Raw genomic sequence first — 18316 nt, 5'->3', positions numbered from 1 at the left:
ATATCCCTGCAGTGTGCATAATATGGCTTATGGTAATCTCCATGAGAGATTGTAATCGGATATCTTTAATAATTTTCCAACTTAATACCACCAATATAACGATACAACTGTAAAATTATTCCAAATTCGAATCTTTTAGCTTTTATTTTATTTTAGGTCGTTATCTGGAAGAATAGTAGGCACGGTTTGGTGGTTCTTCGCACTTATTCTAGTATGTTCGTACACTGCTAATCTTGCTGCCTATCTAATAGTGGAACGTATAGCAGCGCCAATGCAGTCAATCAGCTATACATCGACCCTGCCGAATATCGAAGTAAGAGCAAATGCCCTTTTAAGAAACAGGTAACGATTTTGCTAGTAAATGGATCGATTGCTGCAGCGAATTCTTTGAAGAAAAATAACAGTTCAAAATTCAGCTGATTACTAAAAAAAATTTTTTTATGATCATAATATAATCAAGCTTATCGATAAGTTTCTTTTGGGAAGTGTTCAACCTACTGAATATCTTAGAATAATTAATATAAAACTGAAGTAAGTACTGATCCATTCCCACTCATTTTTGTTTTTCAGTTACCAGAAATGATCACCGGTTATATTTACCTGATTGATAATGAATTTTACATTACAAATTCCATTTAGTTAATAAAAGTTTTCTTTCACTATGCAATTTAAAAAAAATTGCGCTTTAAAGATTTAACCCGAATCACTTTAATGATTCAGTTATAGATTTTAAAATTTATGTTTAATGTTTATAAATTTTTGAACAGAAGAAAACTGTTTTAAATTATTGTGAGTACTTCTGTTAATTGAAATCAAGCGACTTTTATTTAAAGCATGAAGATCAGTTTGTTATCATCATCTTCAATTTCAGAATACGCAATTTCCAAGAATTAGTCTGGTAAAAGATCAAAATCCTTATGCTGAAGCTGTTCCCAGCTATGTCTCTAATCGTGAAGGTCAATTCTCCTGCGACACTCCACGCGTCTGCCGATATAAGCATGTATATTACAGTATAGCCACCGCAAAAGGATCGGCGCTCAGGTAACAATGATAGATCACCTAAATGCTGATAGAATCAAATGTAATTTTCTAAGAAACAAACAAGAAATAAATGAAGGTTCCAACAAACGTTTTGCGTCGAACAAAATTCATAGATACAATAAAATTATCAGCTAAAACTAAAAAAATTACTAACTAAGCAGTTCTATCCACCAGAAAAGGTTTCGGGTGTCAATCAAATGAAAGGGATAAGCTCAAAGGCGTCAGTCAGTACAAAAGTGACGGGCTTCGAATGCAAGGAAAAAATATCGTACCGAATTCTACTTTTGATCCGCTAACTCTGTGTTCCCTTGTTTGGTTTTAGTCTAGAAATTTCAATTTCATGTCTATCTTCGGTTAAGCTGTCAATACCAGACTGGTTGGTCTGTAGTAAATTTCGATTACGAATTTAAAAGAATAAAACACTTCCTCAGAACTCACGCCTGTTTATTAAGTTTTTTGAAGTTAGAAATAAACAAGAAAACAATTTGTTTCTTCTAATAAAAACTTCCAAAATGCAACTGCGTTGTTTTAGGAATATTTAGAGAATAGAAAGGATACTTATGCATTACTTCATTACAAACACTAATGAATAGAATTCTTTAATATTCGACGTGAAATACATAATTACGCATACGTGATCGTTCGTTCTTTTGCATTTAGTGATTCACGTTATTGAAGTTTGACCGTTAATTTCAAATGTTTTTGTTTGTCCATCCTTAGCTGAGGTTAGGCCAGCGTTAGAATAATATTATAATATAAACTTTTCTGGGTTCAAAACCTATAACCTTTTGGGATCGGGTAGTTTCTGTTGCTTGTCTTACTATCTACAGCAAAAAAGACTGCTCCATTATTTTCTTGGTCCAGCATTTTTTTTGAAACAAGACACTACGAAAAAATATGTTATCTAAGGCAAATTTTTTTTTAAGCAAGTCACTACGAAAAATGGACGCAGACATTGGAACAAAATCTAAATGGGCAGTGAACATTCATTCCGAAAGACAGAATGACAGTGAAAATAGTGGCGAATGTAATACGTATACCGACTAACTCCCCAGTTCATTTCCAGCATACAGACGAGATCTCTCTTTATCTAGCTGAAATCTCGCCTCTCGTGGTAATTCCCAGTCGAATACCGAAAGATCGTAAATTTACGTGGGGCTTCGTCAGTGCGGGAGGTTCTCGCCGTTTCAAATTTATATTTCCCATTTTTATGGCACACGATTTGCGGACGTGATTTTTGACATGTTAAAATTTGAATTTATATCGTACTGTATAAGCTGTTTGAATCTCTGTGCTGGAACGAAATGGCTATTATGAGAGTATTATTGATCAACATTTTGCATTCTGCCCTAAAATAATCTCGTGTATTTATTTCGAGATTATAAATTAAGACAATTTTAATTTGAACTAAATTGTAACATTGCTTTTGGATAATATCAATTTATTTTATCATGTTGACTTTTCGTTCAAGGCTTCATATCAGAATTATGTTATTCATATAAACTGTTGCAAGGCTATCTAAAGAAATCGAATTTTGATTAGAAAACATTCATTATAATTTATTTTGAAATAATATAATTTAATATAAATTCGCAGGGAAGCCATAAACATTGCAATTGTTAATCTGAGGAAGGAAGGTCTATTGACTAAATTGTGGAATAAATGGATTTCAAAAATGAAAAAGCCTGACTGTGATATTGGCAATGATGAGGTATTTTTTATTTATTTACGTTTCCAATGAATTTCGTGCTGTTGGCTTCCTTTTGTGATTAATTATCTAAAAAAAAAACCAGCTAGGTAGTCCCAATGATATTTTCTAGGGCTAAAATCAGTGTTGCTATTGCAGGAATCGTCAATAACGGAGATGACCTTGAGTCAAGTCGCTGGAATATTTTACGTGCTTCTTGGCGGTTTGGCGTTGGCTTTAGGTATTGCATTACTGGAATTCTGTCAGCATGGGCGAGCTGAAGCAACCCGCGCCAATGTGCCATTAAGGGCTGCTTTACGTGCGAGAGCAAAATTCGCTTCGTCCACAAGGGAACGTAAGACTCCACCGCAGCGCACGCCACAACGCGACCGCGACCGTCTTGGTTGGAACGGGGCAGCCTTCGCAGGGGTCAGTAAGGTTAGAACACTTTTTATTATTTCTATATTCAATAATTTATTGTAATGATAGTTATTTATTAGCAACATTAGACAAAATTATATAGGTAGCGTTGAGTGTTGGTCACCGCGATGATTGTGGCGGTTTTCGAAATTTGCACACGCGAAGTTCATACAGACGAGTGAGGGGAGTCGTGAAGAAATATAAGTAGGTATTATTCATTTAGCTTTCTGTAGATGTGATGAGTTTTGTGAATTAAAAAATAAACATTGTTCTTGATGTTGTTCTTACAACGCCAATAAATATAATATTATCTTGAAAATTCAAAGAACTTTGATTCGTAAGTAGTAATTATAAGGAAAAAAAGGATCATAAAAAAATCATCAAGTTATTAAAACGAAATTAATTTGCTTTTATTTGTGTTTAGTACAATGACTTCCTCCTAGGAAGAGAATTGTTGGGACATGCTCACCGAAAAATGTATTAAAGGAAACAACATAATATAATTATTGTTTGTAAGTGGCACTGGATACTGTGTGGTATATGGTCTGTGTGCATCTTGTGTCTTGAATCCTAAGAAGAACCTTATCATCGTGTTTTACATTATCCCCCTTTTTAATTGTATATAATTACCTTTTGATATTTGAGATAGCACACATGTTTTTCAAACACGTTTTTTTTAAATATTATTTTGCATTTTTCACAATTTTCCTTTAAAACAATCATGTGTTATAATCTCTGATAATATTTGAAGTAGTGTCTACGTTTTATTTGCACAGACCCAATAGATCGTCCATGTTTCGATCAGCATGCAAACAAAGGGAAAATTGTTTTTTATTATAAACAAATTAAATTGACTTATACTTAATGATAATAATCCGATATTTATGCTATTTCAGTATTTCGCCGCTGGGAATCAGATCGCCCAAGATGATGCCGTGCATGCAAGCTTCACGCACGTCTGATCCTCGGAGAAGGCCGGCGTCACTATCCGTCGGTCTTCTATTACAAAAACTCCAAACGATGTGGACCTCTATCAACTTTGAAATTGTTTACTTCACGAGGTCCTTCAAATTTGGATCTGCATCACGACGCTCATCAGCTTCATTGTTATTGATTTAATATTCAAACAGTATACATTTGTGGTAAATTTTTTTTATTCCTTAGGTGGGTGGCCGAGCGCACAGCCCACTTGGTGTTAAGTGGTTATTGGAGCCCATGGACATCTACAACGTAAATGCGCCACCCACCTTGAGATATAAGTTCTAAGATCTCAGTATAGTTACATTAACTATAATTGTAACATTAACTATAAAATATCATATCTTTATCTTATCTTTTATGTTTTTGATGGTTGATTATTAAAACTGCATTACGCTTTCATCCATGAGCGTACTAAGTTGTAAATTACTCGAAACGTCGCTGATGCAAAAAAAGAGATAAATCGTAGATTTTTTATTTTTATTTTTAGTTACCATAACTATGTAAGGTGAGTTTGGCGACTCCATTATTAATACTATGTACTCCATAAGTTGTGTGTTATTTTTTGTGTACTCAAATAAAAATATTTATGGCGAGGTTGTTGAAAAATTAGTTGATGCGTAAATATCACTTTTTTTTGCCATAGCATTTTTTCATAGAAGTCGTATTTGATGTATAAAAATAAAATAAAAATTAAATAAAAAAATAAACCTACAAAAACTTATAAATAACGTTATACTTTTTTTTTTTTTTCAATGTTTAAGTAAGTTAGAGTTACATACCAGTAAATATTGTCAGCGTAATTAATCATAATATCTCGGCTAAACTCTCAATTCGTGTACAAATCGATTTAATTTAGATAATAGATCTACGCTTCTGAGGCACAACTTAAGCCTCCTCCTTCAATCAATCGATTTATTTTAGTCGATTATCATTGTCATAATTATGTGTTAAATGTCTCGTAAACTTTCTTATCACTTGTATCACCTATTCTTAGGTATATCATGCTTATTTGAATCCTTAAAATTTAACCGAAACTATTACTAGTTTCACTAAATGTATAATAAGCTTTGCGATTCGTGCTTACGAAAGTACATTCAAAGAGAAAAAAATAACTTTTTTCAATTAGACTTATAAGGACATAATATTATGTAGTGTGTGGGATCGTAATGTGAATTTCTATTTGAGATTTGCAAATGTAGTTAAATAAAAAACAGCGTAAAAGCAATAAACTTGTAACACAAAGAGAAACGCTGTACACATTGTAGTTATACGTAGAGAGATTTTGCTGCAAAAGCCATTCATATTAATTAATCGAGAGCCATACGGTTTTGGCTGTTCGAAATTATATCGATAGAAGCGTATAGAACAAATAATGCAGTAAAGTTTTTTTTTTTCCTATTTACAAAGCGAAACTTTCGACGTAATACTTCTTTGAAACATAATAAATGGTTGATAGTCGCTCATTGAGTGTGCACATAGTGGCTATGATAACTAGAGTGTACTGTCACTTTTATTTATCATAATAACGAGCCACACCTTTTTATTTGATCATAACTATAATATAGAACAAATTCCATAAAATGCCTTGTAAGCGGACATGTTATGTATTTTGATATTACATAATTGAAATGCTACTAAATATATTCGATCTTGAGGAATTCATTTATAAATGTAATTATTACTCTAAATAACTTTAATAGTTAATTAATTAATAGTGTGTGAAATAAATGCATGTATTAACCGATTTTTAATATATAAGTATTATTGAAAATAGGTGTCATTAAATTAGTAATTTTTATTTCTAGTAAAAAGAGTGTGAGTGAAAATATAATTCGTAGGCTGGTATATGTTATAGTAAGGCTACAATATATAATGATGACAAATGACAAATCAGTGACAGTATTCGCTGATCCGTATTTATGTAATTCACGCGACGTCAATCTATAGATGTAATTCGTATTTTCAAATTTTAATACAAGTTTTACACGTACAATTTTTTAATATATTACTTGCGAATATAATATATTACTGTGTAACATGAAGCTACTTTTGTAATTAATGTACTATCGATAAAAATAGTCTAATAAAGTTTAATATTTGATTAATATTTATAAGAAAAATTATGTAAAATGGTATGCTTAAAAACATGTATTACAGAAAAAAAAGTGCCAAAAGTTCTGTCGATATTATAAATTCAAATCAATTCATGAAGTCTTCCTTTAAACAACGTAATATTACAAATTTACTGTAACGTGATCCAAAATATGTGCCAAATAAATAATAGCAGTACGTACGTTATGTGATATTTATAAATACATCTAGTCTTAATTCGAATAGTGAGATATCATTGCGTTAGAAATCAATTTTATACCGCATTTTCCTAAACAAGACCAATGCTTTACTTTCAAGCCATCCCTTAAAAATAATCGTTGGTTTGGTTCCACAGATTACAAAAGTGTAAAGAAATGATAAAAAAATTATGATATAAAAGAAGAATTTAAAGCTTTTAGCTCTAAAAATGACGATAATTCCATACAACTTTTCATCCCCCCCTTTCAATTCGTAACAATCCGTTTTTCGTGTTAAAAAATAGCCTATGTCCCTTCGCAGACTCTAGACTATCTGTGTATCAAATTTCATTTAAATCGGTTCAGTAGTTTTAGCGTGAAATCGCGACAGACCGAGTAAGCTACTTTCGCATTTATAATATTAGTATGGATTATGTGAGCACTATAGTTTTAGTCCTATAGTATAGTATAGTCGATTGGTTTAATTCTCAATCAATTCCTCCTCCCAAAACATGCTTCTTTTGATGCTCTTGTTAGTTTACTGTTTCTCCCCGTCGATATGAGTAACTAGCGTGATTGAGAGCTGTACTCAGAGGTATATTTTAATCTTCAGATACATGATCCGTCCGTCACTTGGGACATCGCCTCGCCTCTTACCCTCCTTACCCTACCACTACGGTCAGATATCCAAATCTGTGGAATGTAATGTATACTCCAGAGAGCCTCTGGGAGTAACCTGAGCTCAGCTAAGACAGATATATTCGTGCAGCGACTATGTCTTCTATACATAGAAGACGATGCCAAGCTTATATCTCGAAAGCTTCAGCAAAAGTGTCCAGCAAAATTATTCTATACCATCTCGAGCTTAACCACCGAATAATCTCTAGTAGCTTTATGAATATTTTAAAATAGCTCTTACTTGTAACTTGAAAGAAAATAATAATATATTATTATGTGATGTAAAACTAAAACCCAATTCTGAACTATTATCCTTAACGTAAATCACGTTAAGCTAGTAACGGTATCAATAGCACAAGGCATGGAAAAACACACCTGAGTCAAAATGTACTCTGTTTATTTAGTATTAATTTATGTGGTCGCAAAAGGTTCACCCCTTTGGTTGTAATCTCTATTTTTTTTAAATCAGTTTAAGTACATTATTTGTGCTTAAAATTTATATTTATTTTGAGTTTTCTATATGAATTTGTAGTCAAGTAAAATTGCTTTACTTTTTAAATTCTATGCCTCCATGCATTATTATTTTTTTGGCTTTTTGGTTTATGGTTTAAGATGAACTTCTTTTCATCATCATCACAGTCGACTACTGCTGGACACAGACTTCTCCCAATTTACATTACTGCGTCCGGTATTCGACGCTCCATACCATTTCCTCCTATGCAAGTTTTATATGATTAGTGCTAGTTATTAGTTATTTAAAAAAATCACTTAGCCCTAGGTGGACTGTGAATTCGTATATCCATCTACCTCAATAAAATAACTCACTTTTATATCTCATAAAATTCCTAATCAATTTAAAAAAAGCAATGCTACTTTTTTCGGTATAAAATTAAGTTAGTCTCCATTGTACGGAATTGAAATTAAAACTAGAAATTAATACTCATATTAATTAGATTTATACTTAATCTTTAATGTACTCTATTATGTTGTCTTTAAATTTAAGGTTCTTTAAAATACAATCAGCTCTAAATATCACGTTAAGCAAAAAATTTTCAACAGATATTTCTTACATTTTTAATAATGCAATACATTTTTAATAAATCGTCCTTAGCTTTTAAAGAAACATAGTAGTATTTTGTACTTTTCTGCATTTAAAAAAGTTTTACAAGTAAAATATTACACATATTGTATATTAATTGTTAACAAGAAATAATATCCGTTTGATAAAATTTTAATATATTCATTTTAGCGGATAGCTTTTCAAATAATATATTCTAAACTTTTAAATTAGCAATGCTAGATACCCATTCGATATACCTCATTACTTATAAGAGAATCCTTGCAATAATTACTCGTTTTATATTGTTAAAATAAATATTTTATTATAAGACTTTTCATGAATATTAGATTGGCTTCAAATCGGTAACAATCGCGAAGCAATTAATAGCAAATTAAACAGCAACTTCGGAATAATATGATGTGTTGTGACCCTAAGAAGCTATACACCTTTTTTAGTCTTGCAATAAAAAGTTGGTAAAATATTTGAAGGCACAATACTCGTAACTATATTGTAATTAAATATTTATTGTTAATTTTCGGTCATTTTACTTAGATTAACAAATAAATAAATTGATTCAATAAACAGATACAACAGAGAGTTTAGTCCTTAATTTTTATTGTGCAGCATTATTCTTGAATTATTAAATTAAGGTTTTTAATAAAAAAATCAGTATTGTTTCATGTATAGTTTTAATCTGATCTTTAATAAATATATATTATATAAGACCGTAATATGATTCTTAAGCTTCAAAAGTTGAAAGTTGTTTCTGTTTTTTGAATCATATTTACTAAACTAATTTTATGCAATTGTATTCAAGTTAACAAACATAAAAACATGAAAGCTAATTGTTAACCAGATGCTTCCAAAAACACTGCCAAGCAATACCAGTTGCATTTCATAATATCAAGAAAATAGCAAATATTATTCATTTGGTGGTTTTACAATAGACGAAATATTATGTTAGGGTTACATATCTATATCGAATATTTTAATATATACTCGAGAGGGTTAAACTTATTTCGTTTTTGCACGTTATTAGATGTTTAAATCAATAAATTAAAATTTAACAGGATGGTTGTTTTTTTTCTCTCTAAGTTGAAAATATATTCAAGCCGCGAATCCATCATGCATTACAGTGTAAAATTAAATACACACCATGATACAATGCAGTTTCATATTTAACATCATGTTTCAAAGCGAATAGTGACTACTAAGTTGTTGCAACAGCTTTTTCACGAATCTAAACCAAATCGCATAAAAATTTTCTTAGTATTATACAAGTTAAACATAACCGATACTTTGAGTAAAAAAAAGTTATTTGGATAAACGAACTTTTTAAGTCATTCGCAAATGTTGGTAAGCTCGCTTGTGGGGTATCCCACATCCTGTTATTTCCTCATAATTTTTGGAAATTTTGATTTTATGACAGGAAGCCAAACATTATCTTCATCAGGTCTAATGTAACATCGGTAGTTCAATGGTTAGAACGGCCGTTCACATAGATGGATGTTTGGATAAAATCAAATCGAATAAAATTATCGGAATTCACGACAATTATTGGATTAAAAGAGAATGCCTGTAAATATTGCTATGACATCAGTGATGAGTAACAAGTCGAAAGAAATATTATAAGGTGCCCTTGAAGTTGCCTAGTTCAATTATAATTGTAAAATAAAAACAAATTAAATACAATCTTGGATAGGCATAACCTTGAAGTTGCCTAGTTCAAAATTGTAAACAAGAACAAAAAAATAATACATACATTAAATTAAAATGTGTTAGATCCAGAAAAAAGGGCGGGGCAGCCGTTGTGACTATAGTGAGAAAAAAAAAAAAAAATCATTTGTAGATACCGGCCGGGATTCGAACCCATTCTATGAACGGCCGTTCTAACCATTGAACTACCGATGTTACATTTGACTTAATGAAGATAATGTTTGGTTTCCTGTTATAAAATCAAAACTTCCAAAAATTACGAAGAAATAGCAGAGTTGTATCCCACAGGCGAGCTTAATGAAGCGAATGACTTAACAAGCTCGTTTATCCAGTGAACCTTTTATTTAGTCAAAGTATTAAATTTTATGTTCAAAATTTGACTTTTGGGTAAGTAAGGTGGATAGGTAAGCGTTGTAAAAGTTTTCCTTTTAAACGAATCTAATCGAATAAGGATATCGGAATTAACCACAAGTATTGGATTGAAACAACATAACTGTAAATATTGTTATGACAACAGTGAACAATAAACAGAAGGGATATTAAAAAGTGCTCTTGAAGTTTCCTAGTTCAATTATAATTGTAAATACAATTTAAATACCATTCAAATACAATCTTCAAAAACTACAAATACTGTGTTTCGTAATTAATGATAATTTCAAATCAAGAATATAAATTGAAATATATCTTAATCGAAAATGTTAATGAAGTCCAAAAAAAACGCAAATCTCAGTTCTAGTCACCGGCTGGGATTCGAACCCAGATTTAACAGTTCTATGAGCGGGCGCTCTAGCCATTGAATTACCGATGTTACATTTGATCTGATAAAGATAATGTTTGGTTTCCTATCGTGGAATCAAACATTCTAAAAAGCAGAAGCATTTTCAGTCAGTGCTTTGTTCGGAAACCTCAAAAGGAATATAAAGAAAGCAATGAAAAAAACAGTATTTTGCAAGATAATTATCGTCCGCAACTGCATAAACCAACGCCATCTGTATTAATTGCCTAGTTCAAGCTTAGATTGAAGCCCTTCCAGACAATGGTTCTCCTACCGTATAAGAGATGGGTCTATTCATAATGTTTTCAATCAACGTTCTTTTCAAGATTATAAGTTCTTGTAGCTTTTTTACAAGCTTTTTCATATGATGATTCACTGGACTAAATTTTAGTGAAGCACATTAATGTTAACTTGACCTTGCTTCGTCAGTTACATTCTATTTAATTTAGATGATAAATAAGAATCAACTCGAATAAAAAGATCGGAGTTAACGACAATTATTGGATTAAAGCAAAATGCCTGTAAATATTGTAATGAAATTAGTGAAAAGTAGCAAGTAGAAAGAAGTTGTATAAAGTTTCCTTGAAGTTTCCTAGTTCAATTATTATAGCAACATTAAAAAAATAATCAAATTCAACCTTAGAAAAAGAAAAAAAAGAAAACGAAAACCTCATTTGTAGACATCGGCTGGGATTCGAACCCAGATTTCCCGCTTCTAAGAACGGCTGTTCTAACCATTGAACTACCGATGTTATATTTGACCTGATGAAGATAATGTTTAGTTTCCTATCATGGAATTAAACATACCAACCAAAAAGCAGAAGCATTTTTAGTCAATGCTTTATGCTTTATTCGGAAACCTCAAAAGAAATAGGAGTTGGAGAGTTGTATTCCACACCTAATGATGAGAATGACTTTTATAACAAGCTTTATGTTTAAGTTTTATGTTCATAGTTTGGCTTTTGGGTAAGTAAGGTTACAAAATCGATAGATAAATAAATATTGTAACAATTTTCCTTTTTAAAAAAAATCGAATAACAGATCGGAATTAATGACAATAAATTATTATTGGTATATACGAAATGCCTGTAAATATTGTTATGAAGTCAGTGATAAGTAGCAAGTAGAAATAAGTTTTTGAAAGTCCTCTGGAAGTTTTCTAGTTCAATTATAATTGGGAAATAAAAAAATATATAAATATAGCCTCTGCAAAAAAAAAACAAATACTATGTTTCGTAATAGTTTATAAAATTCAAATCAAGATAAATAATATATGTCTTAAACCAAATTGGGCTAAATCCAAAAAAAACGCAAACCTCATTCGTTGCTAGCGGCCGAGATTCGAACCCAGATTTCCCGCTTGTAAGAACTCACGTTCTAATCATTGAAATAACGATGTTCATCCAGGGAAGCAGACCGAAAATACGGAAAAATATAATATTTTTCATTATACTTAGTCTGGCCATAAATACTGTTACAATTAAAAATAAACAAAATATTACATTTGAATTTGGAATCTGTCATTTTTATATGATTGCTCATTGCGTTTTCTCATTTTGGCGCTAATACATTGTACAATATTTTGCGATATTAAAATTAAGTGGGGTGAAAAAGAGAACCGAATCGCTGTGATTGCATTACACAAAGTAGGTATGGAGCGTAATGCAATTTTTAAAACTCTCCATACGCTTGGTATTAGTAAAATGTTTGTGTACCGGGCTATTAATAGGTGCAATGAGACCTCCTCTGTTTGTGACAGAAAAAGATCTGGCCGTCCACCTAGTGTTCGTACGAAAAAGGTGGTCAAAGCAGTAAGGGAAACAATTCGAAGAAATCATATCCGAAAGCAAAAGATTTTATCTTGGGAGATGAAGATAGCACCTAGAACCATGTCGCGTATTTTAAAAGATGACTTAGGACTTGTAGCCTATAAGAGATGTACTGGTCATTTCTTAACTGATAATTTAATAGAGAATAGGGTGGTAAAATCGAAACAACTACTGTACGCAAAGGGAGGTCATAGAATTTTTTTGTTTACAGATGAGAAATTTTTTATGCTCAAAGCTCTAAGGAAGCTTCTCAATTAGTTGACAAAGTGCAACGTGGGCACTATCCGACTTCAGTGATGGTTTGGTGGGCTATTAGCTAGGAAGGAGTGGCTGAGCCATACTTTTGTGAAAAAGGCATCAAAACATCGGCACAAGTGTATCAAGATACCATTCTTGAGAAGGTAGTAAAGCCCCTTAATAACATCATGTTCAATAATCAAGAATGGTCCTTCCAGCAAGACTCGGCGCCAGGTCATAAAGCTCGGTCTACGCAGTCTTGGTTGGAAACGAACGTTTCGGACTTCATCAGAGCTGAAGACTGGCCGTCGTGTAGTCCCGATCTTAATCCGCTGGATTATGATTTATGGTCAGTTTTAGAGAGCACGGCTTACTCTAAACGCCATAATAATTTGGAGTCCCTAAAACAATCCGTACGATTGGCAGTTAAAAATTTTCCCATGGAAAGAGTGCGTGCTTCTATTGATAACTGGCCTCACCGCTTAAAGGACTGTATTGCAGCCAATGGAGACCACTTCGAATAAGCTTTTAATACTTTAAATTGTTTTATATTTATGTATTAAACAAACACACTGTAAAAGTAATAAATGTTATTTGCAATAGAATTTTTTTATTTTTAATTGTAACAGTATTTATGGCCTGACTAACTATATTATTATATTATATTTCATTATACTTTACATACATATTACTTTATCTTCATTCTGTGCTTCTCAAAAAGAGAACGAAGCTGTTGTAATACTAACTAAGCTAAACTAAACCAGCCTAACTAAATAAAGTAACTAAAATTTCAGATTCGAATTTATTATTTAACTGTTTCCACTTAAACATATTAGCATACTTTTCCGAAATTAATTTACAACTTCACTATATTAATATTATGTTTATGACAATTCCTGTAAATCTTTATTTTTCATTTGCTTTATTAGAAAGAAGCAACGTAATTCAATATTCAACAACATACCTATATAAAATAAGTAAAATATTTAATGGAACTGAAAAAAATATTCAGATCATTTTCGTTAGTTAGAGACGAAAGCTAAAGGCATCTCACATTTCGTTTTAAGGTATATTTTAGAATCTGTATCTATATCTTTGCATAAAGATAATTTCAGCTCCATCACAAGGCTTCTCATAATACCGCTAAATAAATAACTGAACATTTCCTTAAAATTTTAAAATTTAACATTTAAGTGGAGATCAAAAGAAATATTGCATCGGCCGGGAATCGAACCCGAGTCGCCCGCTTGGCAAGCGAGTATTCTACCACTGAACCACCGATGCTTGATTGCTTATCTTCAAACTGTAATAGTACTTCGAGTTATATCCTAAAATAAGATTTTAAAAGATGAATTTTATAATAATATGAATTCCAGAAATGCAATGTTGCCGCGCTGTTGCTTACAGCTATGAAGTAATTATGATTTTTACTGTAAAAAACCTAAATAACCGTTATCCTGTACAGAAAGTGTAGTATACTTTGCCCTAGTGTTTTAAGTTCGCTTGGGTTTTAAGCTGGCGGTATTCAGGCGGTTATTAGCATCGGCATCAGTAATCATTTAATTTTCCTATCAGTTATGTAGTCCAGCCAGTAAATATAAAAATAATTTTTATTTGTTATTTTAATCTAATTACCTAGACAGTGGGTCCGATTCTCAAATTTGTTTTTAATAGAATAAGGTGGTACAGCGCAAAAATTACTTCCCCATTGACTTAAGTTAAGGTCTCAATTCCATTAGACTAATAGCCATGCTATCTATCAAATAGAAATATAAAGACGCGTCCAAATAACAATCCGATTTATTTAAATATACAACATCTACGGTTTAAGCGGAAGCACATATTACTGTGATCTATTAAATTATTGAAACTGTAAAGCCAGAGTTTGCTTTTTACTGAATGCAGCCTTTTGTCATAAAAATTTGCAAAATATATTATAAAAAAATACACATAATTGGCCCATGTGAGCATCGAACTCACGACCTTCGCGTTATTAGCACGATGCTCTAACCAACTGAGCTAATGGGCCGCTAATGTGTAGTCCGAATATCCTAACCTTACGGGAGAAAATGACTAAATCGCATGCGCCAATCCTCAGATACCTGGATGACCTCTGTAATGGCTTCAACTTATAGCGACTCTCTGTTACAAAAATTCAAAATCGCGCCATCTGTTATTCTCCAAACTCAATCAGCATAGGATTCTGAGCCAATCCTTGGGTCTGTGAAATAGACTTTGGTTAATGGCTAGATGACTCTATTAAATAAATAACAGTATTGTAGAGCATCAGAATCTCCTACAAAACTGAGACCTTTACGTTGTTGTCATAAATTTACATAATAGATATATCTTCGATATGAACTCGCCGAAAAAGTGATTTGATTTATTCCTTTAAGATGGAATTATATACACTGTATTGTGTTTTTTTTTTTACTATCGTTTGCACACCGAATACGCCACTTACGCCAAGCTTAGTACACTTGTAGCGTATAATGGTAGCTAAAAACAATAATATAACTATGAGTGGTTGGTAAGGCACTAGTTGTAAAAACTAAAATTTATATAAGGTATAAATTCCCGTAACTTGATATTTAAAAGATAATGGACCGAAAATAAAGGAACTACTAAATTAATTATGTCATTGTTGTGACATTTATGTCATAATAATAACCCCGAACAACTTCAGTTTTAAATTACGTAATGAAACACAGATTTTAAATATAAAAAAAAACACTTTCAAATCAGGGTGATGTTTTTAAGTGCAAATTGTTATTCTATTTAGGTTTTAGATGATTAATATTTAAGATAGATAAATAATTTTGCTTATTCCTCATATTTTTATTAAGATAGATGAGCGAACTCACAATCCACTAGGTGAATACTATCTGGTTGCGGAAAACCCATAAATATGGGAGTTTGAATGACGCCGTCAAGTTCGAGATAAAAAACATAAGTGTGGTCTGCTTGCATAGCGGCTGGTTCACCCTTTCAACTAGAACGTATGATTGGTTCGCAGCAAAAATAGTCAGAATAATGGTGCCTACTGCTACGGTTTTACAATATACCCTAAGTTCCAGTTCGCAATCACAATTTTAGTAGGTAGGCAGCGGCGTGGCTCTGCCCCTGGCATTGCTGAAGTCCATGGGCGACGGTAACCACTCACCATCAGGTGGGCCATATGCTCATCTGCCTACAAGCGAAATAAAAAAAACCCAAAACAGTACGTTAGTGTATAACTACGAAAGCCCCTCGTGAATCGCTTCACATCTTAGTCGCGTTTTATGACATCTACGGAACGAGCTGGGGTGATACTATTCTATTATAAATTGACACCATATAGCAGGTTTTCATGAAATTCTCGTAAAATTTGATGTTATTACCTTGTGCGACATGCCTGCCACCGTAAAATAGACCTACAAAAAATATTGCATGTGTGTTTTTTGTAATTATGTAGATGAATAGTTGATCTGAAAGAATAACGTTAAATATAAAAAACAATATAGGTCGAGACCCCAAAAAAAATACAGTGAAGCTAAACAAGAATCAAAAAGCAGATCCGGTATGACGCAGCTGAATTCGAGTATGATTTCTTATTTTTTACCTTTGTGTTTTTAGAATTCATTATAGGTATAACATTCATATTTGATTTAAATTATGTTTTTAGTAACCTAGCTCATAAGAAACGACTTAAAAAGGGAACCTCAATATTTGTTTTAAACATGAATACTGACATAAAATTGAGTTAGGAAGAACGCTTTAGTGAAATATAGTGAGTCTAGGGACAAATGCGTGACGCAATATGAATTTTGGATGTAATTTAGAAATGGACACAAATACCTAAACAATATTTTCAAATAATACAGAATACTACATGAATTTTTAGCTCATGTTTATTGTATATTCACAGCTTAGTGATGATTTAGAGCGATGTTGGCTATTTTATCTATATACTTGATAAATGAATTGCTGTTCATTAGTCTCGCTAAAACTCGAGAACGGCTAGATCGATTTGGCTAATTTTGGTTTATTTGTGGAAGTCCAGAGAAGGTTTAAAAGGTAGATAAATAAGAAAATGCTTGGATTTCAATAAAAATAACAATTTCGTTTGATGTGTCCCCCGTCGGACGGGGATTCCTTTTTTTGTTTTAAGTTTATTTTATACAAAATTTGGTCTTTTATTTATCGATTGAGGCACTACGAAGTCTGCCGGGCCAGCTAGTTGGTAATAATTATTTTCTGTCAATAACATCGCCATCTGAAATAAAGCTCAGGACTTAGTTACATTCTAGTCAAGAGGTTAGATAACTAATTTGAAGCCTGCGAAGGCATTTTGCCGGTTAAAAGCTTCCATTTTCACTTCACAGATGGAACTGTTCCAAGAATCTAAAAATAAAAAATTAGCTACGAAAAATGTTCTTTAAAAAGCTTTTCGTTTATTTATGAGTCAGATTTTTTAAGTTAATATATATTATAATATATATAATAATATTATATAATGTGACTTTTATATAATTTAAAAAGTAAAAAGTTTCGTCTATCTATATTTTGATAATGGAGGAATAATATTGATGATTAATTTAAGGGGTTGGTAAAATTTTACTCACTAACATCAATTTTTGAATGAACAAATCAAAAATAAATATAACAAAATGAAAAAAAAAAATTGTTAAAATATGAAATTATACAAAAAGATGATTTAATCGTAATTGACAAAACGCGTAACCGGGTTCGCCGTTTCGATTTGTTTGCACAAATCTCTTCGGCGGAACACGGTTACGCGGGGCCCCGGCCAGGACTCGAACCTGGAGTTTCCAACTTTGAAAGCGGACGTTCTATCCATTGAACTACCGAAGCTTACAATGTACGTGATGAACTCGACGAAGACTATAAAATTTTCAGGCTCTATTTTTACCTTTGTGCCCTATTATTTCCTTAACGTATCGAATTATTAATATTACAATTCTAGTAACACGCAAAATTAGTTAAAACATTACTCTTTCCTTCATTAAAGATACCAAAAACTCATCAAACATATTGTTTCAGCCGTATTTATTTTCTTGTGTAGATCATTGAACGAGCTTAAAACTTTTCTGATTTTATCTGCAACCAGAATCCTGGTGATTAATGACCGACGTCTGTACCGTGGAGCTTTCGACTCGATACCCGATTGTAGGGAGTAACATAGTAAAAATTGTTATTACTTATCCATAATATGTACACATTTTCATGTCGTATCTAGGGTTTCGTAACCATAACATGGAAGAAAATAATGTGGTAGGTCGCCATCGTTGCTGAGAGGTACATCGTGGGCCCACACGGGTAAATACCTATATCTTGCCAATTTTTGTCGTGAAATCATGATTTCCGATAACCACCTAATGCGCAATGGGTTATAAATTCTTTCTGACAATTAGTAGCAATAAAAAAGCTACTTAATGTCCTTCGTAGTTGTCTACGAGATTTTTGCTAACTGACGTAGCTTGTCGTAGATAGACGTAGCACCTTGTAGACACTTGTAGATAATGCTACGTAATTTACATTACTATTCAGCTTCGAAGAACCATTATATTCTGACATTGATCAATACGAGGTTGAGCTGTGTAG

At 32.1% G+C, this 18316-nt stretch overlaps 1 protein-coding gene and 1 non-coding gene across 4 annotated transcripts in view; one reads left to right on the top strand and one right to left on the bottom strand.

Moving 5' to 3' along the window:
* The window catches only part of LOC114244534 (glutamate receptor 1), an 81462-nt gene extending 72235 nt beyond the window's left edge, over nt 1–9227 (top strand). Inside the window, exons 14-19 of one of the 3 annotated variants that reach the window (XM_089728486.1) lie at nt 157–313; nt 872–1041; nt 2638–2752; nt 2888–3166; nt 3573–3660; nt 4045–9227. In XM_089728486.1, coding sequence (XP_089584612.1) covers nt 157–313; nt 872–1041; nt 2638–2752; nt 2888–3166; nt 3573–3632 — 781 coding nt within the window. In that variant the 3' untranslated portion in view covers nt 3633–3660; nt 4045–9227. Of the gene's footprint in view, nt 1–156; nt 314–871; nt 1042–2637; nt 2753–2887; nt 3167–3251; nt 3510–3572; nt 3661–4044 lie in introns of those variants that run through there. The other 2 variants (XM_028176387.2, XM_089728474.1) reach the window with 2 other exon arrangements.
* A 5440-nt stretch (nt 9228–14667) lies between these two features.
* Nucleotides 14668–14741, bottom strand: TRNAI-AAU (transfer RNA isoleucine (anticodon AAU)). Its single transcript has one exon. It is a non-coding gene; the product is annotated as a tRNA-Ile (tRNA).
* Nucleotides 14742–18316: the final 3575 nt, after the last annotated feature.

This window comes from Bombyx mandarina, chromosome 01 (assembly GCF_030267445.1).
Source record: "Bombyx mandarina strain Sakado chromosome 01, ASM3026744v2".
NCBI classification, from domain to species: Eukaryota; Metazoa; Arthropoda; class Insecta; order Lepidoptera; family Bombycidae; genus Bombyx; species Bombyx mandarina.
Note: the sequence above shows the minus strand (reverse complement) of the source record. Positions and strands in the feature narration are given on the sequence as shown.